General features: G+C 50.2%; 1 protein-coding gene across 1 annotated transcript in view; it reads right to left on the bottom strand.

Annotated features, from left to right (window-relative positions):
- ATG14 (autophagy related 14) overlaps positions 1 to 25,036 on the bottom strand; it is a 1,873,818-nt gene that overhangs the window by 829,185 nt on the left and 1,019,597 nt on the right. The window contains exon 6 of the mRNA XM_069637604.1: positions 22,934 to 23,163. Within this exon, the coding sequence (XP_069493705.1) occupies positions 22,934 to 23,163 (230 nt within the window). The remainder of the gene's footprint in view (positions 1 to 22,933; positions 23,164 to 25,036) is intronic.

Here is a 25,036-nt window from a genome sequence, read left to right on the forward strand (position 1 = left end):
CCAGCGCCAGCAGCATTCTGAAACTTTTTCGCCAGCAGAAGGTGCAATACTGCTCCATGTTGGCCCCGCTCTGCACCATTACGTGCCCCGTGCAGGACAGCCCATCTGAGCCATTATATATAGGGCCGCCCTTTTTTCCTAGTACTCAGCCACTGAGGGACCGCAGAACATATGTTTTACAAGCTATTCGTCCTTAAAACAGAATACATAAGGATGAACATTACTGAAAAGGAAGTAATTTGTTCTAAATAATGCATTCCTTCTTTCCACAGATTCCTCATCTATTACAGACTCCATAGCAGTACGTACATTTGGAAGAGGGGGCAGAGTTACATCACATAAAACAGAAAACTGGAGCACTGCTCGACCAATGAGCACTGTGACAGGGAAATCAAGTAAACACTGAGTACTAACATTACCAACAAAAAGCTGATCATCTTTCTTGATGTCCTTCATCCGAGAGATTTAACAGCCGAGGGCCCGAACAAAGCCCATCTTATTTAATCACTCCTCCATTTTGGAAGCGTGAGGTGCAGGAAAAAACGCAAGAAGAAGGATCTTCTGAGAGAGATGTAAGTCTGAAAAAACCTTCGGAAGGAAAGACTAATAAACGGAATGACATGCATCGGAAAGATTGCATAGAGCAGATCGAAGATTCACTCAACCATTAATGTATCCCCAAGAGGTCATGGTCGAGGGAACTTTACAGCATTCGCACTTCCTTTTCTGGAAGGAAAGAGGTCCACTTGTGGAGTCCCACAAAGGGAAGAGCTCCTATAGAACTCGCTGGCAGAGCTCCCACTCGAGGGAGGCCGAATTCTGTCTGCTCAATGTATCAGCGCTGACATTCTCTGTTGCGACATGGTGGGCCTTAGTCTGAGAACAACATTTTCCAGAGTTCAGTCTCATTGTTTCTCAACAAAGAGGTAACGACCCCCACAACACCCAGTTTCTGAAATTGTGCACAGCTACTGCATTGCCCACAAAAAGCAGTAAATGTCTGCCTTTCAAAGGGGAGGAAGGCACTCAGGATCAGCCAATCACCACAGCTCCAGCAAATTGATGTAGTCTCACGGTTCTGTCGGAGACCAGAGACCCTTCACCCTAAGGTCCAAAAGGTGTGCTTCCCATACCTCCATGGAGACATCCGTGACCACCATCAGTTAGCACCAGGGTTGCTGAAGCAACGTCCCTCTCAGTAAGTTGTCTCGCAAGGACCACTATAAGAGGTCTAGAGACAAATTGCCCGAAACCAGTAAAAGGGTATGACTTTTTGCATTGGAAATGAGACCACTGACATTGAAGCAGCCACTGCAGTAGCACCAGGTACGTAAGGGACTCTGGCATCAACAGAATGCTAGAGGACAAGAAGCCCAGTAGTCGTCGGAAGGTGAAGGATGGAACCAGCTTCTGGAACTGAAATTAACCTGCGAAATAGATGTGCCAACACCTGGTCCAGAGAGTTAGTGCAGACCAGCCAGAAATCCAATCTAGGGAAGACAAGTATGTTTTCTCTCCTGAGATGAGCCACAAACACTGGCATTAGATTGGTTAAGACGCTTGATGTCATGAAGGGCCGAACAGTGGGAACACAATTTGTTTGTGGGAGGGCCCAACTACAAATCACAGATGCTTCTCAGGTTTGCAGTTAATTGCAAGTGGGAGTAGGCCTCCTGAAAATCCAGGACACGAACCAGTCCTGTAGGGCCCGTATGACTCTCTTGGACTTCTCCTTGCACAGGTCCAAGGTGAAAAGTCTGAGACAGGATGAGACGCAGGTCCCAGTCCTTTTTCCGAACCATAAAATAAAGGGAATACCAGCCCATGGCTTGCCTCGAGCAGAGCACGGTACTGTGAGAAACCTGAAGGTGTCTCACCCGCTAGTCCCTAGAGATCTGTCATCCAAGTGACCAGGACACAGCCATCACTATTGGATTCAGTTCCTGGGGTGGACGAGTGGGGGAGGATCCCCTGGAAAAGGGGTCTTCAGGGAGTGGGAGACCAAAAGGTTGAGACAATGTACCCCCCTTGCTTGTAACACCTTTTCCCATCCTACCCTGTAGGATATTTAGAAGCTCTACCCCCTTTTTTCGACACAAACACTTTCTTACACCGTAACAGAGAACAGACTATCACCAAAGCCGTTTGACCTGACATTTCATAACACAAGGGTCAGGCAGAGTCAGGCAATTGACAATAACCACACACACCCGATGGCCCTTTACCTTCCCCACAGGGATAAAAGGCAGAACACGCGTCAAATGCATGAGGGCACAGCTATGCGGGACCGGCAGTTCGAATGGAGAAGAAAGGCGGTGAGACCTGGAAGGATGACAAAGGGGGAACTGCCCTTGCCCTTTTCAACTCAGACACGCAAAACCTCCGAGAGGGAAAGCATAAAACCAGGAGTTACAGCTAGCGTGTGGAGGAGCAGATGTCAACGGTGCACAGGGGCCTCCCGCATTGATAGCACCGGCAGGGAGGCGTACTGGCTACCGTGGTATTGTCCTCGACTCCAGGGTCAAGACCAGCCAAATGGTTCAACACAGCTGGTGAGTCGAAGGAAGCCGATAGCAAACCGACGTGTGTTGAGCCCAAGGTTGCAAGTGGCAACATTAGATGAACGTAGGAACTTGGAACAAAGAACTTGTGTGTATTTGAACTTTTGTGAAAGTCCAGAGAAGGGCCAGCTGCGGAGCGGTCAGGCACCATAGGAGTGCCCAGTCGAAGGACTCTTGCTGGTCCCTTTTGTGTTGAAAACCGTAAGTACCAGAAGGCCCTAGGAAAGGGCGACGTGAGATGTCAGAGTGGTCCAACAAAGGTCACGTCAAATCCTTCGTAAAATCGAAAGTCTCTGACCCATGACTGAGAGAAAACTAGGGCAAGGGAACCCCACTTTCTGATAAGATTGGGAACTGTGAAATAAGGCAAGTGTGAACCCGACAGAGGGATGCCGAAAGAAAGCGAGGAGAAGGGAACCCGCTCTTTCTGATGAAAATGAGCAAATCATGAACTGTGTTTAAGAAGGCCTTAGTGAACCCGACAGAGGGAGGCCCACTTCGCAAGGAGGATCCAAGCCCGACGTAGGACGATCCCTGAGAGAAGAGCAATCACCCAGGTGTAAGATCACCAGAGGAACTTTTGTTTGTTTGTTGTTTTGAATCAGCAGACCATCTAAGGCAAGAGATTTTGAGTAAAGAGACTTAGCCACTGAAGGTTCTGGTACCGCTGAACTTGAATTTTGAGTCTTGTGCTGCATGCTGGAGTGGCCCAGTAGTGTGCTGTGCTAAGGAGTTCCGCCTTGTCCCATGCTTGAAACGTAGGGAAGGGAAGCCCAGTTCTTCCAGTCTGACTTGAGAACATTTCTTTCTTTGTTTGGTGAACATTTTCCCACACTCTTTTTACAATTTAGTGGTAAGAATTGGCAATAGTTTTTTTTTTTAGTATAGGCCCTTTTATTTGACAAGACGCTACTAGGATTGTCTTATTATTTGATGGTCGTAGCTTGCTCCCATCTTAGCTTTAGGTTTAGATTATCACTTGTGTCCGTCTTTACTGTTGCCATCATGAGTTCCTTACAGTACCCAGTCAATTTACCAAAAACATTACAGAGTAGTAAATGTCACCAAAGACCACAATACCAAATACATTAAATAAATATATAAAGGGGAGTGGGGTAAGGGGATAAAATGAGTCGTGATGGGGTTGGGGTGGAGTTATAAGGGTAGAAAATCAGGAGGGTTGGGGGGGGGGCCTAAATAAAAACAACACGATGAAATGTACCGCTCTAACATCCATAGGGAAAATCACATAACTGCATAGCACCAGTTCTATGGAGTTCCTTCCCTGAAGCTGACAAACCTACTCAGGAAGAGGAAGGCCGGAGGCAGAGTGGTGGTTGTGAGAATGGTTTAGAGGATGTTCAACAAAAAAAAGACAGTAACCCCGACCTGCAAGGGCCAAGTGTCGAAAGGGGTAATTCTCCCTCTTAACAAGATGGAATGTCTGACTTCCTTGTCAGAGAGGTTTTGAACTTTTGTACTTGGGGCTGATGTGGGGACTGTTGATACATCAATTCCACCTATTTGTTCTCTGCAACCTCTGGCCTGGTTGAGGGGATGGCGCTGTTTCCCAGAGTGTGTGTGACCCCTCCTATGGTGGGCATAATAGATGAAGTGTCAAAAACCGCAACCTCTTGTGGCAAAAGTGCAGGGGCTGTTGGACAGCTACGCCCAGAGATGTTGACCTCGTTTTATATGCCTGGACATTGATGGGCATCATCAGCCTTTGCTTCAAAAATGATAACTTACTCACCGTAGTGAATAACGTACTCTTAATCCTTAGTCCCTTTCCTCCATACTGCATGGGTGTCACTTCCAAGGGACGGGAGACAGAACCTTTTTCACCAGAAAAAACCTTCTTCCCCTTCAAATTTAGAGGCGCGCAAGGGTGCGGCCCTGGGAGCATGCGCTGCCCCGACTACGCCCTCCGGCGCCACACCTCAGTCCCCATTGACGCGTCGACAATAGATTTAACATTGCCTAATGACACCAGTATTAGTAGGACGGAGGATGGTGGGACGTATGGAGGAAAGGGGACTAAGTAAATAACTTATAATTACTCTTACGTCCAGTCCCCTTTCCTCCATACTGCATGGGCTATTACAACTGAATGTAGCCCAAGGGTGGAGAGGAGACCCTCCCTAAGCAAATAGGTTCTTGAGAACCGCCCGTCCGAAAGCCGCATCAGAACTAGAGCCGGCATCCAAACAGTAATGGTTGCAGAAAGCCGAGGGAGTGGCCCAAGTGGCCGCCCTGCTTATGACTTGCCATGGGACATGGTGCTGGAATGCGATGGCCATTGCCTTGGCCCCGACTGCGTGTGTTAGGCAGAAACCTGTGCAGTTCCCTTGGGGACCACTGCAAAAGATTTAGGACTACAGGTGTTGGCAGTAAACCCACTTGGTAGCAGTCTGAACCACCCAGATTTACCTGGTAGCTGTGGCTGAGCAGTCGGACTTCCCTCAAGAAGAGTTAGGCAGTATGCAAAGTATACACAATAGGTACTCAGATACAATAGCACAAGCAAACACTGACCAGAGCTTTGGTATCAAGGTATATAATTATTTATTTAAAAACACACTTATTGAAACACTCCAGCACTATTGTTGTACATCACTCTAAACACAATTACTATTATTATATTTACACTCCTTATCAGACAAGTCTTAGTTAACACCACTTATTTCCAGACAGAGGTAAGCGCTTAACTATAGATGGCACTCCAATAAGTTAACGAAAAAGGGAGGGAAAAAGGCAGAATGTAGGAAAATACACCACACTAATACTTAGGAACTCTTAAGCAAGGCAGGAAAGTCAAAAGTTACTTGTGAGCCAAAGTCCATAGGCGGGGCCCACTCTTGGAGAGAGCAGGGCATAAATGCACCCAAGATCACACAATGACAACAGGCTTAAAAAGTCTTGCAGGGAGTTCAGAAAGATTTTAGTTAGGCTCAGAAAAGTTTAGCCAGGGTGTCCCAGGCTAACCCAGGGTCGAAAGCCGGGGGCTAAATCTACCCCGTACAGTAGGTTGCAAGGGAAGCCAGGTGGAACACGGTACCTTATGTGGAAAGGATCCTCCAGCGGGGGCAGTTGTTCCTGCCAGCGGGTGCAAGTCGCGGTGTCGTCCAGAGGAAGAGAAGATCTCGACGTGGAGGAAAGATGAAGGTCGTTGCACTGCCAGGGAAGAAACCAGCCGCGGAGTTTTCCGGTTAAAGGTACTACCTTTGATTCGCGGTAGTGGTAAAACGTGGTATCCCGGTTGCCGGGGTGCTTGGCACAGGCAAGGCAGCCACGAGATGCTCCAGGAAGCAGACTGGTTATCCCCACCAGTCGAAGGAAGAAGACTCTCTGGGCTGGAGATCTCTGTCGTTGGGAAAAGTGGTGAGACGGTTCAGCAGGGCTCCACCGGTGGTGTCGTCGTAGCAGGTCGGCTCAGCTTCTCCCTCGTCGGATTCTTAGGTCCTGTGGCGACTTCTAAAGTTCCAGTCCCCAAAGCCCTGCTTTTATGCAGAAAACCCCCATTCACTCAGCCTAGCTGTCACTCAAACATGCTAAGTGGTGAGCCGGCCGGCTCACCACTTGGGCCAATCAGGACGGAGTGCGACTTGAGTTGCCTAGGCAACTGAGTCCAGGGTGCCTAAATCCCCCTCCACCCCTCCTAAGTACCCCAGACAGAGTGGCACCACTTTGGAGGGCTTCTGTGGAGAAGCCCGCCAAAAAGTGGAACAAAGGGCTCAACTTGGGTTGGAGTCACAGTAGCGAACACAAACGCCATTTTAGAACCGAGTGCTGGCAAAAAATACCAACCGGAGAATTAATATTAAATAAATAAACCGGCGGTATGTTCGAGGCTATAGGAATTAAATAATTAAAGTTGGTAGCCTCGAACAATGGGAAATCCCATAGGGATATATTCGCGGTCGAATATAAAAAGTAGTATCCACTGCCACCAGCCAAAACTTGATCAGGGGGGACAGAGACGTGCCCCCTCGACTAACAGACCCCGGGGCAATCGAATTGGCCCGGCCAGTACATCCACAATATGATGGTTTGTACTGGTTCTGTTTAGAATTTGAGACTAGTAAAGTCAATGGTGACTTTACATGCCCTGGGAGACAGTAGTCAGTCCCAGGGTATGGAGTCTATACTGGGGGGTCACTATGACACCCCTGTGTTACTGCACTGAGGGTGCTGTGTAACACACATCACAAAAACACATGAAGCCCTATGGAGTAAAAGACCCCATAGCCCATTAAACACATATAGAATCAAAGAGAAACACTCAAATCATGTCCAAGAGTGAGGGTAAAAGAGTCTCACTCTTGGCAGGAGAAAAAAAATAAACCCCAAAAATCCAGCAAAGCTGCTGGGGGACTCACTAGGTTAGGAAATTCAGCCTAAACAGAGAATTCTCCCTAACAGCGTGGGCGGGCATGTTCGCCGGAAGCGGCTTGTTCTGGCCCTTCTTTGATGGCCGAGGCCATCCAGTGGCATATGGAAGCCTGATGGCCTGGTCTTGCACCTCCGGAAGTGACGAACAGGGAGTCTGATTTGCGGAAGCCCTTGGTCCTGTCAAGGTAGAATTTCAGGGCACGCCGGACATCGAGGCAGTGCAGAACTCTGTGCCTCGTCCTAAGGATCGGCAAAAAACGCACGAAGGACTATTTCCTTGTTCAAATGGAAAGCAGACGGCACCCTAGGCAGAAATGATGGATGTGTCCGCAGGACTACCCTGTCCCTGTGAAAGGTAGTATATGGTTCTGAGGCGACCAGTGCCTGGATTTCGCTGACTCTGCGCGCCGAGGAGGGTCGACTAGTAAGGCCGTCTTAATGGTGACCAGCCTGATGTCCGCGGATGCCATTGGCTCAAATGGTTTGTGCGCCAGGGCGCCCAAGACTATGTTTAGGTCCCTCACAGGGTGTGGCCTCTTGATGGGCGGGTAGAGCCTTGCGAGCCCCGTCAAATGTTTCTTGACAATCTGATTGGAGGAGGAGAAGATCCCCTATTCCCGAGTTCCTGTAGGCCCCAATGGCAGCGAGGTAAGTACAGCAGGTGTCCACCTGCATGCCAGAGTGGCCGAGGTGTTCCGAGAGGGATAGCACGAGGACATGCCAGGGGGGTCGATATCCTTGGAGTCTGCCCAGTGGCAGAACCTGGTCTATTTACTTTTATACTGGGCCCCGGTAGCCTCGCTCCTTGCGCCCTTTATGATTTCCAGATTAGCCTGGGAGAGGCTGCGGTGCCTTAGCGTTACCTGCTCAGGAACCATGCGGTGAGGGCTAGTTACTGTGGCGCGGGGTGGATGACCGTGCCCCTCTGCTGCACCAGCCGATGTGCTCGGCCCGTCGGAAGGTGAATCGGTGGCATCTCTGAGAGGCTAAGCACCTCGGAGAACCATGGCCTGGCTGGCCACCATGGAGCTATTAGAATGATGTTGAGCTGGCGAGACTCCTTGATCTTGAAAATCCCTCTGTGAATCAGTGGAGTAGGCAGGATGGCGTACGCTGTCATGCCGTCCTGAAATGCATCGCCCACGGAGCGGGGGCCCTGTCCCTGCCAGGAGGCGAATTTAGGGCACTTCTTGTTGTGCCGGTGGCAAAGAGAGCCACCTGGGGAAGGCCCCGTCTGTTGAAGATCTCCTGAACAACAAGGTTGTTTAGCTGCCACTCGTAATTGTCCGCCCCAAGCCTGCTGAGCCTGTCCGCCTCCAGGTTGCATACCCCAGGAAGGTGGACTGCTGTGAGGTAGATGTCGTTTTTCAGGGCCCACTCCCACATGCTGATTGCCAGTCTGCACAGTGGGGGCGGGGGGGATCTCTGCTTGTTGACATAGTACATGCTGGTAGAGTTGTCTGTCTGGATGAGGACAACTTTGCCCCTGAGAAGTGGAAGGAATGCTCTGAGCGCCAGCCAGATGGCGTTCAGCTCTAACCAATTGATGTGGTATTCTTGCTCCTGTCAAGTCCAGGTGCCGTGGACCGAGTTATTGTCCAGGGTGGCTCCCCAGTCCTCGAGCGAGGAGTCCGGGATGATGGTGACCTGCGGGGTGGGAGGCCGGAAGGGCTTGCTCGTCCGTAGGCTGCAGTCCTTGGACCACCATGTCAGGTCCGGGTTGAGAGATGGAGTAATGTTGATCATCTCGGATTGGGAGTCCGCTCCTGGTTCCATGAAGCCACAAAGTGCAGCTGAATCCTCCTCAACCTCAGTCTCGTGTGAGGAACGGCTAATAGGACCGCCGCCAGGAGACCAAGGAGATGCTGGTACCACCAGGCCGAGGTCACTTCTCTGCGAGGAAGTGAGTGGTGGCCCTCTTGATGGCCGAGATCTTTTCCTCCGATGTAAACACTCTCTTGGAGCTTGTGTCCCAGATGAGGCCCAAGAAGGTCAGTCTGCGTGGGCTGCAGCTCCGACTTCTTGAGATTGAGCGAGAAGCCTAGATTGTGCAGTGTGTTCATAAGGGCATGGGAAGAGTGGTGAACTGCTTCCGGAGATGCAGCCCTGATGAGACAGTCGTCGAGGTATGGGTAGATGTGAAGGCCCCGCGCTCTGAGGAGGGACGCCACAGTATTTATGAGTCTGGTAAAGACCCTGCGAGCCGAGTTGAGGCCAAAAGGAAGGACCTTGTATTGGAACCGTATGAAGGAACGATGGGGCTGCCAAATCGGGACGTGTAGGTACGCGTCCTTCAGCTCCATGGAGCACATCCAGTCTCCCTTGTACAATGTCTCCACTATAAAAGCTGGCGTAACCATCTTGAATTTTTGTAGAGATAAGGAGTGGTTGAGGGTGGAAAGGTCCAGCACAACTCTCAGGCCCGCCTGATTCTTTTTCTGAATTTCGAAAATCCTGGAGTAAAAGCCCAAGCCGAGCTGGGAGGCTGGGACTTCCTCCATGGCCTGGCATTCTATGAGCGATCGGATCTCCGCCAGAAGAGTTGCTGTCCCAACCTGAGGGAGTGGAGGGGAGGAGGAAGGAGAGGCTGGGATGGGTAGGCGGTATCCCGTAGATACTACGTAAAGGATCCAGGGGTCCGCAAAATTCTGGCACCAGAAATGTGCATGGAGGGCAAGCCTGCCCCCACTGGAGACACGTGGACCTGAAGGGGCGTGTCATGCCTTTTTTTCCTCATAGGCTGTTGCTGAGGAGGGGGACTGGAAAAAGCCCTTACTCTCCCCACCCCCCCCTTTTTGTTGCTTGCGCCGATTTGGAGTCAGCAAACAGTCCGGCTGCCTGGACCTGGAAGCTGCGGAACCCTCCGTCAGAGGGCTGCTGTGACTGGGTGTACGATTTGGGCGTGGTCTTTGTGAAGATGGTTAAAGACTGAGCTGTTTTTCTTTTTTTCCAACTCCTCGTCTGTTGTGAAGTGGAAGAGGTCACCACCTTCAAACGGAAGTTCAAGATGCGTTCCTGGACGTCCGGGTTGAATTTCATTGCACGGAGCCAAGCTGTCCTTCTCATGTCCGTGGCGATACAAACGGCACGGACAGAGGTGTCAATATGGGCCACGGTGGACTCCATGAGGTCCTGTGCCACCATCTTGGCCTCAGCCAGTCCCGCCTTCAAACGTGACTGGCTCTGCGTAGGGAGTTCTGGCAGGGCACCGCAATTTCCCACCATAACCTTTGGTTAGCGGCAGCCAGCATGGCATCGGCCTGACGAAGATGCAATGACGCGTTGGAATACAGCTTCTTCCCGTAAGCCTCCAATATCTTCTCCTTGCCTAGCAGCGTCGCTGAGGAGGAGGCTGAGGGTGACTGAGGCTTGGAGTATAGTGATGCTGCAGCGATCACCGAGGAGTGGGGCTGAGGATGGGCTGATAACAAGAGTTTATCCCCCTCCATCTGCATGTACTTGGCGTCCAGGCTTCGATTGACCGGCTGGACAGAGTGGGGCTTGAGCCAACCCTTTATTGCTAGGGCGATTACATCGGTCTGCAGTGGAATTCCCGTTTTGGCAGAGGGGCGTCGCGTGAGGACTTCAGCAAGTACCCGGTCTGCCAGTTGCTCGACCTCGGGTTGAAGCAGGCCCAGGTACTCCGCCAGCCCAGCCAGACGTTCGTGGAAGGCCTTGGCTGACGAGGGCGTGTCAGTATCCTTATCCGTGTCCTGTGGGTCAGGAGGGTCCTGCGACAGTGGAGGAGTAGCGGGAGCCCGAGGCTCGGGTACAGGGGCCAGAGCCAGAGGCAGTGGAGGAGGCTGGTACGGAATGCCTGAGGAATTGGCTAGGAGGCCAGAGGCAGAGGCTGCACTGGGGCCGGGGATGCTGGCGGAAGAGCCTGAGGTGCTGGAAGCATTGGAGAGAGCACGTACTTGATGGCATCCCAGAGGATAACCCCCATCCGAGGGGACTTCATGAGCCTGAGGAATCTCTCGAAGAACCTGTCTTCACAGGCAGGAGGAGTGGTAGGGGATATAGACGGGTAACGGAAGGCTGCTGGATCCGCTGCACACCCTGCCCATACGGACGCAGTAGGAACCTGCCCTGCGCACAAGAAGGATAGCCTGTAGGCCACGTACCTGGTTGAGGCCAGTCCCACTTTGACACTCGATCCTCGCCGAACTCCTGGAATGTTGTTGGATGGGTGCGGATGTCTGGCACAGCAGCCATTTTGTCGAGCTGCCTGCCACGTGCCTGTGTCGTGTTGCTCGGCTCACTGGGTCCAGCCTCCTCCAGGACTCTTGAGTGGGGATCGCGAGGCTTACCTTACTCCTCAGGCCTAGACACGGTAGGTGTGACACTCTCGGCCCGGGGGCCGGTAGAGCTGCGTTTAGGCGCCCCCTCGGACGTATTGACCGTACTAGGGCGTGGCCCCTCGGACATGATGCTGGTAACAAGGGTGGAGCCACTCGGGTGAAGACCTGGTGTAAGAACCTTCAGGTCCCTCAACACTGTCCCTGGGAGGATCCGGGATCCCTCAGCCTGTAGGCCGGTAGCTGGAGCAGCCTCGGGGCATGTGCTGGTACGAGAACCTGAGCTGTCCCTCCCGTGCGGACGAGTCCTTGGGAAGGAGTCTCCCTTGCGGGGTGCGATGGAAAATAGAGGTCCTACCTTGGGCCTGGATGGATGTTTCAGGAAGTCCTTGTGGCCCTGTGGAGGCGACTTCTGGAAGAGCTCCCTTCACCTGACTAGTCTGTTCTTCAGAGATCTCGATGACAGGGCGTTGCACGCTGTACAAGCTTGCCAACCGTGGTCTGGGCCAAGGCAACGTAGGCAGAGGGCGTGGGGTTGTGAAGTTGGGAAGAGCCTATTGCAGTATGGACATCTGCTGAACCCTGTGGAAGTCGACATGCGCCGGGGAGGAGCCTGACACCTGAAGACCGAGTACCTGTACGATAAAAGACAAAAAAAGACAGAAGAAGAAGTATCCGCGCGTGGAATTACATGGCAGAAGCCAAACCCAGGAGCGCTGGTGAATTCGGCCCGATCCCATCGATGCGGAAAAAGGGGACTGAGGTGTGGCGCCAGAGGGCGGAGTCAGGGCAGCGCATGCTCTAATAATACCATTGGCCCATCGATCCAAAAGATGGCATTCAGGGCACTGTAACCTCGATCCGATGCATGTAGCGTCAAAGCAAACCTACCCAGACACTCAAGACCATTTATCAATCTAGCCTGGGCTGGGCTGGGCTCTGGGCCCGTTCCTGTTGACGCGGAAAAAGGGGACTGAGATGTAGCGCCGGAGGGCGGAGTCAGGGCAGCGCATGCTCCCAGACCTGCGCCCCTAAATTTAAAGGGGAAGAAGGGACGCCCATGCAGTATGGAGGAAAGGGGACGGACGTAAGAGTAAGGTTATGTACATCAAAGGGCATATAAAGGAGTTTTGCCTGTACATTCGAAGCAAAACCTAGTTTCTCTTCTAAGAGTGCCTCCTCAGGACTGTTCTGTCCACACACTTGTGCTACACAGTTGGCCATGTCAAGGCCCTACACTACAAGATCAGTAATGCTGCTTTTCCACTGTCCTTTGGAATAAATCTACTCATCAGAGGCATGGCATACAGTCAGTCACACCTGGGGATACCGGCGGCGCTGACCAATGTCGACGAGAGAGCTGGTGCCAAGAGTTTAATACTAGAATGTGGAGGAGCACAACCATGTGTCAGATCTGTGTCCGTAAGAGCAGAGCCATGGTCTCGCAAGGAACCCCTATTTTTTCCAAGTGCTGTGGATCCTACCTGTACCACTGGTATCAAGGTCAAAGCCATCAGTGAAGGGTCTTGACCAAGATTTCCCACATCTTGAGCTGAAAATCCTGCCCTTCCTCCAGAGTGGCAGAATGGTGGGAAAAGTACCTGGGGAGCCAATGCTCTTGAGTCGTTCCTGGAATGGTGCACAAAAGGGAAAAATAACACTGATTAGTCGGTTGACCAGCAGGACCTCTTTTGGTGTTTCTTCTGGTCTTGTCTCTGCTTTTCCTTTCTCTGCTCTGTGCCTGGAAACCTCAAAAGGGTTCTCTTGCCATCCAAGGTGAATAACTTTGCGTGAAGCTCCCATATGGCCGTTTGCATGAATTGGCACAACCAGCAATCGTGCAGATGGTGTTCTTCCTATAAACAATACTTGCAGATCCAGTGGGGATTGGAGGCAGACATATGTCTCCTGCAATCCACACAGGGTTTGAAGCCCCAGGCCTTCCTGGGGTTAGGCATTCTGCAGTCACAAATTAGCAAGTGGTATTCCCGAAGCATACACAGTGCGCAGAAAAACCAAATTGTGGTCATGGGGCTTGACAGTGCCATATAAACTGCCCCAGTGTTGTGTCCGGTGTGAGACATTTTTAAGACTGACTTTCAGAATCAAACCTGGGAGTGGATTCTGAGAGGGTTCCCTATTATGGTGAACAGGGAAAATACACTGATATCTAGCCCCACTCTATCAAGCTAGGGTAGTTGAGCAGCAAGGCTTTGATTCAGGCGGTTGTGGGGTGTCTGGGGAAACTATGAGACAGACAGACAGACAGACACACACACACACACACACACACACACACACACACACACACACAGAACTCCAATACTCGAGTAAGACCGAAGTACTAAATATACAATTATCTATTAGGGTTTTGAATACACTCCAAGCAAGAAACACCTACATAAGTATTGTCACACAGCTATTACTTACACAGGTACCTGCAGAGTAGCCATCTCTGCTACCTTCTACGTGTTTCCTGGCTCCTGTGTGGCTACGAAGTCTTTCTACAGTGCTTTTGGCTGAGAGGGCGGTACTTTGCATAAAACCCCTCTCATTCCGCGGAGTAGCTGCAGAGTAGCAGTCGTCTATGGCAGCAAGGGCGGCAAAAGGAAAAGGCAGCAAAACCTCCGGCCTCTTCGATTCTCAGCACTTCGACGCAACCCAACTAGAGATGAAGGGCCGCTGCCTAAGGAGCTCCACAAAAGGTATGGCCCACCTGGCCCCTCCAGCGTCACACTCTTCTCCCCTGAGTCGGGAGGCGAGGCCAACCGCGGTGAGGCAGGTGCCCCGCGCCACAATTTAACTCGAACAGGTTCCACCAGCGAAGGACCTGTAGACCTCTTATGGAACCTATGAAATTCATCAGCCTCTTCCGACACAGCTACCTCCTCCCGCCCGCAGCCCTGTGCCGTACGAGGCGGGTTCAGCGTCGCCCCTCGGAGGAGAGGAAACGCCGCCCGCACAAGGCAAGGGGGCGCTGGCGGGAGGTCCTGGGATCGAAGGGGCCCGTGTACCCGATTCTGTGTCAGCTGTCGGCGAGGCATCGGGGAACTCGCATTCACCCCTCTTCCCGTTCACTACCCCTTTGCCTGCAAGGGAGGGCCCGCCAGATCAGAGCGGAGAGGGGGGTTCTTCCATCCCCGCCAAGATCGGGTAACACTGACCCAGAACTGACAAAATTGACAGTGGCGTCCATCCTGCACTATCCCAGCCCCCGGCTGCCGGAGGGAATGTCGGAGGCCGAGGAGGGGTTGGATACAGCTGATAAGAGGGCACCTATGGAGTCTGCAACCCTGGCTGCCATCCTGAGCGACCAGTTTCCGGACAGCAACGTCAAATCTCAACATGTCTCCACAAACTCCATCCAGCAAAAGAAAAAGGGGGTTCCAGCAAGAAGAAAACGATGCGCCCAACTGAGACAAAAATCTGGCCTCAAAGCGCAGTCGACTCCGCGCACCAGACTGCTAAACCCGTCTCTAAAACCTCAGAATTCGTCCCCAAAGGAGGACGCGTCAGCATCAGTGGCCAGTAACAGGTTCTTTGCAAACTTTTTAAAAAAGAAACCAACTGTTAGCGTCGAACTCTCGGATGCTGAGATCTTGAAAGTAGTCTTAGACCAAACATCTCTCACAAAGAACTCGGGAGGGGGGCCCGCTGCGGGTCCAGCCACCTCGACAGACTTCACACGAGATCTATTGACCGGCATTGTGCCGGAAGCAAGAGTCAGATGGCATTTTGGTTCACCGCTACCTGGTGGCCCGCTCTCATCAAAACAACACGCTCCTCTCACACAGGACGTGGAGGAGGATCGTATACTGCAGACCCCGAGGCGCCAGGAAACACACAGGAAGGCCTCTCCAAAGCCTGGATCACGAATGGGGAGGCCGCTTGCACACCCCCAACCCTCGCGGCTATGCCGCTCACCCCCGACCCAGCCTCAAGCCAGCCGGGCCCCGGGCGAACCAAGGAGGGTGCTTCAGACACTCCAAACCCCCAGGAACGACATCCCTCGGATTCGGCCCCGTCCGCAATGGGGCCCCCCACGGAAAAACGTGGCTCCCCTGACACCATTCAGGGCCCCGCTTCCCTAGGAGCGACCGCGGGGGCCCTGCAGGGAGGCAACGAGGATCCTCCCTAACCCAGGCCACCGTATCCCCAGAGACCAGGAGTCCCGCCTCATTGCCCCCTGACAGCTCTGCAATTCGAGGGGCACCGGTGCGGGACCAAAGCCTTGGCTCCCATATTCCATCAAGCCCTACGAGACCTCTGCGTTCTAGTGAGCAACCAGGAAACTTCTGCAAAGATTCCCCAGCTAAGAAGACAGACCTAAGGCTAATTATGTCCACAGTAACACTGGCTCTCGCACCATTCTGCAAACTGTATGAGTCTATAAACGACTCCCTGAAAGACCATACCTCGATCACAGCAATGATGAACAGTCGTCTTATCTTCTTGGAAGGCTACATAAACGCGTTAAACAACAGAATGGAGAAACACCAGGCAGAAGAGGAGACCGCCCAAGCCCCGGCAGGGGCACCAAAAGTCAGAAACATCCCCTCTCCTGCGCCAATACGAGTCCCGGTCAGCGACTCCAGCTCCCAGACCCCTTCCGCCTGGTCTAGCCCCACACCAAAAAGGCTAACGGAAACACCGGGTCCGGAGACGACAGGTCGAGGGCCCACCGGGAGCAAATCCAAGTCAGTACCTATAACTAAAAACGGCGCTATGAACAATGAAGTGATTGTCATCGTACCCGTCTGTGACCTGACCCAAGATTCAAATGTAAATGAAACTGCACATGCAAACAAAAAATTCGCCATATTCGACAATCAAAAAACAACCACCAACTCAGCCGTGTCACAGCCGATCCAGACCAGAGAGCCTAACGCCACAAAGGAAGGCAGACCCCACATTTGGACGGAGTATACATATCATCCACAACCAACCACCGGCAACCCATTGCCCGCCAGGAAAACTCAAATACGGAGGGTGAGAGACTCACTTCTGGACACTGCCCCCGCCACTCAGGTGGGAGCATCTGAGGAAGAGGAGGACATACTCAATCTTAGCGTATACCCGCTTTCTGATGACCATGAGGCTAGCGGTCAGTCTCTGCACAGGGACGAGGAGACATCAGCCTTTCAGACTCTGGAAACTCGCTGCAAGAAGCTCATTAAAAAATCTACCTGGGGACCGACGACCATCAGCTCCCCCACTCAGGAACTCTCAAATCGCTCATTTAAAAAGGCAGGAGAAGGACACTCTAGTCGTGCTCAATCTCCCCCTAGATGGAGGGCGGAGAAAGCCGCCGCCTCCCACACACCAGACCTTGCGCAAACGCAGAGATGGGTGCACGCCACCCGGGCCAAACGGCAACCCGGCACGCCAAAGCACGCTGAAAATTCCAACACAGAAAACAAGACTAAGCACGGCCTAAGATCCAGCCCTAAGCGTGTCTCGCAGAAACTGGCTCCCCGCACCAAATCAGAGCGTACCTTTAAGATTGAACAACTACCGGACAACAAAAAATACATGGTGCTCAACCGCGGCTTTGTGCTCCAGCTTTTCAAATGTGTGCCGTCGCTCAAACGAGTGGAAACTAAAGACATTGTCCTGGTAGAACCCTTCCACGAGGGTAAAACCGCAAACGCATACCTACACGTACCCACTAACTGGGCAAAAACAAGGATCTCTGCGGCGGCAGAAAATCTGCTGAAACTGGGGTTCGACTTGTTCGAACTAGAAGAGAGTGTGCCGCCCACTTCACCACAACCAAGCGCAGAGTTAGTCAGGTCCCAAAAACCCTGTCACTCCACGAACTCAAGTAGCAAGCCAAAGGTGACCTGGGAGACTTTCGACTCGACAGACGTCATTCAGCAAGTTAACAACAAAGAACCAAGCACTTCAGGTGGCCCGACACGGGGCGCAACTACGAATTCTTACTCAGCGACCGTCACACACCAATTTACGCATGATAAGCCAAGATCAGAAAGCGCATATAAAGACCCACTGGGAATAGGAAGATTCCCGGTCGGTCCAACGGCCAAGATCCAACGTACTGTCACCCAATGTCCCAAACCGGAGGACCCCGAACTTCTGCAAATAACCAAACAAGCCCCACTTGTGCAATTATGGGCCTGGATACCAAAGGCCCTCTCGCTTAAATAGAACAAATAGCAATGCGCCGAGCGCCCCTCTGCACCGCTTTCCGTAAAGACAATCACCGGGAAAGAAGAGATAGCGCTGGGGTCGTGGAACACTCTGGGTTTTCTTCACCTGACCAAGAAAGAAGATATGAATCTGGGATGTTTCGACATTGTCTGCCTTCAAGAGTCTTGGATGACATAACGCCCCAACATGGATGGATACGACATAGCGTCCGCCCCGGCTGCAAAAGGGATCTTTGATCGTCCGTCTTCTGGCCTTATAACAGCAATCCGCTGTGGCTACGGCTTACACCTAAAAAAAACACTGAAATCCTCTACTCATCTGCTTGCCACGGAGGTAAGCTGGGATCTGCCTTGAGAAGAAAAGGGTTCTTCTACTCAGTTGCTCTCAATTATTATCAACGTCTACTGGAACCCTGCAGTCACGAGTGATACCTCTTTCATAGCCTTGATCGGGCAATCCATCGACGAGCCTGTGTGAATTGCCCCGAGGCTCTCTTGATACTCTGCAGTGACCTAAATGCCACCTGGCCCCCACAAGACGCAAGCTGCGCCCTCCGCTCCTCTGCATCCCCGAGAAATAGTCGGGGATCAAAGGGGCTGTCTTTGATGTCCTCTAGAGACTTACTATGCGCTGGGGGGACCCGTTTTCAAGAAAAAAATCTACCTCCAACTTGGGAGAGAGGAAACTCACACGCAGACATTGATCACATTTTCATAAGCAGACACCTGGCAGCTTTAACAAACTCATTTGAAGTTCTAAAGTCCATGGCCAGCAACCACAATCTGCTGGTCCTGAAGTGGAAGACCCGCGCAACGAACAAACTACACATGCTTGCACAAGTGGAGACCAACAACCAAAAAAACTGCCTTAAACTATCGGAAACCTCCCTCATGAAGATTACGAACTACTACCAAAAAGAAGGAACCAAACACTGTCCTAAGCACGATCCATTACTACCAGACTACCAACCTCTCCTGGTACCTTACATATCATCAATCAACAAGGCTAGACGTCCTAACAAACCTTTCACTCATGAGTACAGCAAAGAACTGGTGGAGAAAAGGCGCTTAGTGAGGCAAATGAAAAGACAACAGCGCGAACATGCTTCGCTAGAAAATCAAGCAAACTTCAACAAAGCTCAGCAAATCTACAAATCCTGGATCAGGCAACACCGACTACATTTACACCAACAGGACGCGGAAGCCATGCTGAAACTGATCTCCGGCCACCACCTGCGAGAATTCTGGTCTCTCTTAAGATCAACATCCGCCCCTACGGAGGATTTACAAACAAACACAATAAGCGAAGAAGGCTGTACAAACTTTTACAAATCCATCTTCCAGCCACCGCTGGTGCAAAATACCATAGAGTCCAGCACTCAACTAGATCCCTGGGTCAACCTGTCAGACGAAGAGGAGATTCTTAAAGTTCTTCATAAGCTCAAACCATCAAGAGCGCCGGGACCGGATGGAATTACTAACTTTGACCTCAAACAAAACCCACTAGAGTGGTCTACGTTGATAAGCGCAATCTTCAAACGCTGCAAAAATTCAAGACAAATTCTCTCCTCAGGGACTACCTCAATCGTGGTGCCTACATTCAAAAAGGGGCGCAAGGAAGAACCAAAGAATTACCGCCCCATTGCACTGCTGGACACCATGGGCAAAGTCTTTGGAGCATTACTATTACAACACTTCCAGAGATGGGCACTCCGGGCTCCGTGCATGGACCCGCTTCAAACTGGGTTTACCAAAAACAACGGCACAGTGACAAATAACCTGTACTTGAGCGCACTAAAGAGCAATGTCCTGGGAGGAGGGCCACGTGTCTTTTTGGCGTTTATCGACTTGGCCCAAGCCTTTGATCAGGTGAACAGAACAATCCTGTGGGACAAACTGAAACGCTGGAATTGTCCCACTGAAATCGCTCAACTCATCCGAGCGTTGCATCAAGAAACTAAGCTCAGAGTGAGGCTGAATCAAGCGGGCCTATTATCGGCAGAAGTTCCAGTGGGAAGAGGAGTGAATCAGGGCTTTCCATTAACCCGGACCCTCTTCATTGCTTACCTTGTGACTTCAAAGATTCCGAACAATCCATCCGTTCTTTTCCTCCGTCCATGGGGGAGCAGAAAACAACAAGGCTATTGTACGCAGACAACTTGATCTTAATGGACCTGACCCCCATAGGCCTCCAGCGCAAGTTAGACAACCTGGCTGTATACATTCGAGCCAACGACCTCACCATCAATGTGTCCAAGACCAAAATACTGGTCCTGGAAAAAGCCAAACGCCCAAAAGAAAAACTGTCCTGGTATCTGGAGGGGACTCCACTAGAAAAAGTCGACAAGTTCAAATACTTAGGAGTCACTCTCGATTGCTCAAGCATCAACACATCTTTGCAGTGTTCCTTAATGGACAAAACAAAAAAACTGGCGGCACAAGCATGTGCACTGGACAAGAAATTCAGATGTTTCTCTTTGCTGCCGACGGTTCGATTCTATCGTTCAAAGGTGGTTCCGTCTCTTACCTACCTAGCGGAGCGGAAGCTCTCCCGCACACGCCAATGCCCCTGTGGCTGAAACTGGAGGGTTATTTTTGGCGTACGGTTCTAGGTTTGCATAAATCAACCTCCATGTTATTAATCAGAAGAGAGTTAGGCCTTCTCTTTTTGGGCGGGACGACGGAGATTAAGAGCATGTTGCTGTACAGGAAAACACTGCTTCCAGACCGACCGCCTCTAATCGCCATAATACGCTCAGAAACTGTGGGCGCACGCTGCAGCACGCTAAAATCTTGGGAAGAAGCGTTTAAACGGAAACTACTGGAAATCAACGCTTCGGAGGCCGAGCTCCTCCGATGCCCGAAAAAAATAAAGAGGAAATAAAGAGGAAAATGGGCGAGCTCGACTGGATCAAAACCCTGGACAACGCAGCACAGGCGAAATCTGTCAGACATCTTCCACCTTATCAAAACAAACTAAACATCTGCCAGAAATTTGTTCTTGAGAGCGCGCCTAAACCTTTTGGAAACCAACGAGATCTTAAAACTTAGAGGGCTAAGCAACTCAGACAAATGCCGTTTCTGCAAAAACGAAAAAAAGGTTGAAACCTTACGTCACCTGCTACTAAACTGTCCAGAAACAAAGACAATAGGCGAGAAATTCTTGCTACCACACCTTTCGGGATCGTACACAAAGGAGGAGGAACTCTGGTGGGGTCGCTTAATGAGCGGCGAAAGGAACACCTGGACAATCGCCACCACACAGACTTTCAAACACATCTTGTCTCTGTGATCTTCCTACTGCTTCTTCTTCCTACTTTTCCCTTTTCCCCTTTCCCCTTCTTTTTTTCTTCTTCAGCATTTTTCTTCTTCAACATTGTTTTGTAAAAATCATTAAATTGATTAAATCAAATAAACAAATAAATAAATATATAAATTCACGTATTAGGGGACATCAGCACAATGTTGTAGAACATCAGCACTTTAAATCTGAGACATACAATTGTAGGCAATACTAAAAGCAATACTTTAAGCAACCGTGAAGGCTAAAGTAAGTGAAACAGAGAAATAAAGTACCAATTTAGAAGCAGTTGGAAACAGGTAAGTAAATCCCACAATATAACCTCCTTTCAGGTACTAGTTCTTAATCAGTCCTGCCCTGCTAGGAGATGGGGCTATTGCCCTATGAGTCACCCATTCCACAAGAATCACTTTGCATAGAGTCAGGAAGGTTTACTAGGATTCGCTAACAAGATTTGACAAAGTCAACAGGTGCAAGTAAATATTCCAGAAACAGAAAAGCAAGGTAAGTAAAGTTCTAGTAGATTCCTCTCCCGATCAAACTACTCTAGGGGAAGCCCGAGGGGGAAGCCTTGATCGGACCACCACCGATCATGGCCAGGCAAGGAAGAGGTAGGATTAGGACTTTATGTCCATACCACAATATGGCGGGGGCAAGAATAGGTATGTAAACTCAACCCCCTTACTCAGATTCCTTCAGCAAACGCTCTTGAATCTGCTGTCTTACTTACTTGCAGGCTTTGTCCGGTCAAGGGAGATTCCAGTGTCTACGGATGCTAAGGTCACTTTTGGTGTCTGGTTTGGGTCTGGCTTATCGCTGGCTCCATGCTCCAATGAGAACATACTTAAGGCTGGACAGCTGGTCACCCTTGGCCTCACAGGATATAGACCTCTACAAAGCAGCAGTTGACCTGAGGCGACCTCCAGGGAGCAAAAAAGCAGGTTGCAGCTGTGGTCACCGCAATCAGACGCAACAGGCGATCCTTGTGGTGAGAACAAAGCAACAGGCCCTGCAAGGATCCTCATTGGTTAGTAAGGCAGCAACTCCAGGGGCAGGCATCTTGTCCCATAAGTTTAAGTCCTGCAGAGTTCCAAAGCTGAACTCAGTGCAGCGAGGTAGCCCAGGGGAGAGCTGGCCAGTTCACTGAGTGGTCCAGGAACACTTTGAAGGCTAAGCAGGCACATATTCTCGAGCAGGGCTCAGGACAGTTTGTTCCATCATCCCATCCTGGGCACACTGTCTTTTGCAACTTTAATGTTGCAGACACAAAGTAAAAGGGACACATAATGTGCTTACTACACTTCACGGTAAGATGTGTGCAGTTTCTAAACAACAGGAATTCCAGTAACAGAGACAGGGTCCCCCAGTATTGATAGTCTTATGGTCTGATCAGTTTCTCCAGAAAAGGTGAACAAAAAGTGAGGTAAGTAAGGCTGAGGACTATTTACCTCCAAAAAGTCAAGTCAGGGTGCATACAATATCAAAACGACGGGGGATCCAATTGAAGTTTACGAGAGGAAAGCAGTAAAGAAAACATCTTTCCTAACAGGCTCGAAACAGCATCAGTTGGAGCTGACGCAAAGCCTTGCTGTGCCCCTGGGAGCAAAAAATGTTCAGAAGCTAGCTGGCGCTGGAGACCGAAAATCAGATTAGGAATCTCTGGGTGGAAGAAATCCATTTGAAAGGAGCTGTTCCACCAGGAGCCCCTCTGCCAGTGGCATCGAGATATGACACAGTCTGAGATTCAACTCAGAGCCAGTATTGATGTCGTCCCTGTTTTCTCTTCCCCCCAAATAACCATTGGTTGTTGAACAAATCTATTTTCTCAAGATGCCACCAACCTCGGTGGAGATTCCTCCAAACCTGCAAACACCCACCCTGTATGCTCCTTTCTGAGTTACCCTTGTAACCACTTCCAGTTTACTAAACAAATTGCTTCTTTTGTTGCATCCATCGCTAAAAGAACAGGGTACCGCCGCACGCTTCCCATCTGGTCAATCCTTGCAGGGGTCTAGTAGATAAAACATGAAATTCACAAAGCTCAACTACAACCATTTTTGGGAGTAGATTACAATATGTGCCCCGTAAAAGCCAATGCAAAAGACTTGCTGTTTGGACAGTAACTTGGTCCATCTACCTTTTGTGTTATACCTTTACATTTCAACAAAACCTTTACTAAATTAATTATACAAAAATAGAGGTGAAAGTTACCAGGTCCTTGAGTGGATTTTTTCTCTTCTACCCAATTATAATAAGCTGAATAATCGCCGTTGCATGGAAGGCATATCCAGGGACCTGCAATACTGATGCTTGTGTCTCCATTGTGATCGTCGCACACCCATCTCCCTGAAAGGTATGTTGTCCTCCGGGCTTCTGCAAGTTTGCTTATGGTGCTAGAGGTCATTCCACTGTCACTGTCACAGGAGACATCAGTGGGATCTCTGAAAAATATAAAACAACTATTTTTAATTTGCAACTAGGTTTATGAACTTCTACATTTATAACAAAGGGTATTTCTTGCTACACTGGCAAGGTTTTGAAAACAAATACATGGAAGAAACTAGCAGATGTCCTCTTTCACTGTAAACAAACGCCAACAAGTGTTTATCAGCAAGTTGACATCTTTTAGCAACTCCTATGTGAGAAAATCATGAAGCTTTCACTAGCTCTGGATTACGCTACTCTTAACATGCTGATCATTCACAAACCCATAGAGGATTGCCAGGATTGTAGTCCATGCTTGGGATAACTCCACATGTGAATAGAAACATCTTGCTTTTTCTGTGATAGTTACGCAACAGCTCTCATTCTTCAGAATAGAGCCCCATTTCATTCAGAAAATGGGATAGAGTTAAATGTGATCTGAAGAGGTTGGACATGTCAGTTTAAAACATTCTATAAATGTTTGTGAGTGCACAAAGATTAGCATTCCGTTAAACATACCATGTATAACAGAGGGAAGCGTACGCTCAGATACTATGTTCCAATGGTTCAACCATACTTCCTCAGATGTTTAATATGTCTGACAATGCAGATGAAAATTTAGAAGAGTTCAGAATACATCATGTCACAAAAGGCACATAAATAATTCTGAGCCTTAAGGCACAGTTCAAGGTTTTTAATAGTGGGGCATAGTGCCTTCCCCCCTTTACTTGTCTCAATTTGACACTCCACCCTTACCCAATAGCACATGGTTAGTGCTATTGAATGTTCATCCCTACTGTCTATATGCTGACTAATGCTGCAGGTGAGAAACTAAGATGCTGGACATCTAATCTCCATCAAGGGCTTCCCAACAGCCCCCCTACTCTATCGAATGGTTAGTTTCCTAACAGGGATTTAGACAGCGCCTTGCACATAACTCTGGCTGGACTCAGGCTGTCCTTGCATGTCCACGTACACGTCTCCCTCTCTACTCAGGCTACTTCCCGCTCACTTCTACCCGATATCCCTTCAGTCTTTCAATCCCCCCTCCACCCTTTGATGTTATTTCTCTACTCACTCCTCTCTGCTACTACTCCCCCTACTACCACTCCTGCCCACACTGCTCCTCCCCCTACTGCTCGCCACCTCCCACTAACTACTCAAATGCCCTCCTTTCACTCTACTTCAATTTCACATTTCACATTCACTGCTTACACTAATCGCTCTACTTAGTCGCCACACAAACCCACACACTGTGCACCAACTTCCGCTCCTAAGCCATTAACTCACCAGCTAAACAAATCTCTTCTACAAGCCGCTGTTCCCTACTTTCTCCTCCTGGGTCATCCTCCACCTCACCAGAAAAAAAAACACTTCCCGTTTGTAGAACCTTGTTTATATAATTCAGTCTCTTCCATGACTTTTATATTCCTAGACCCAGCACACCCTATCTTACAATAGCGTGCTGGAGGGGTTACTTAGTTCCCCCTGTGTCTAGATACTCATGTAGCAGTCAAATGCTACCCTTTCCCCTCGAAATGACTGGTGGCAGTGGTTTTACAACGAACTACCACAATTTTTCCCGACCGCGAACAGCGGCAGTGTTAAATCACGGGAGCCATGTTTTTCAAGATGCCGTCTGAGCCCCCTCTGCAAAAACAGGTCCCAGTCTTCTTTTCTTGCGGTTTCTTTGTGGAAAGGTCCTTCTAGAGTTTTGCTCTGCATGCCAAACCAGGTATGGTTCCTTTGTTCATTCACCTTTGGCAGGGTTCAGGAGTGAAGACTGCCTCTGGCGCCCGAGTGTCTGGGGTGGGCAGGAAGTGAGGGAGGTGCGCGAAACTCCCTGAGCTTAGTCTCCTAGGAGACCCAAATGCACTCTGTGGTGAATGG

Source organism: Ambystoma mexicanum, chromosome 14 (assembly GCF_040938575.1).
Source record: "Ambystoma mexicanum isolate Mex_15411 chromosome 14, UKY_AmexF1_1, whole genome shotgun sequence".
Lineage (NCBI taxonomy): Eukaryota > Metazoa > Chordata > Amphibia > Caudata > Ambystomatidae > Ambystoma > Ambystoma mexicanum.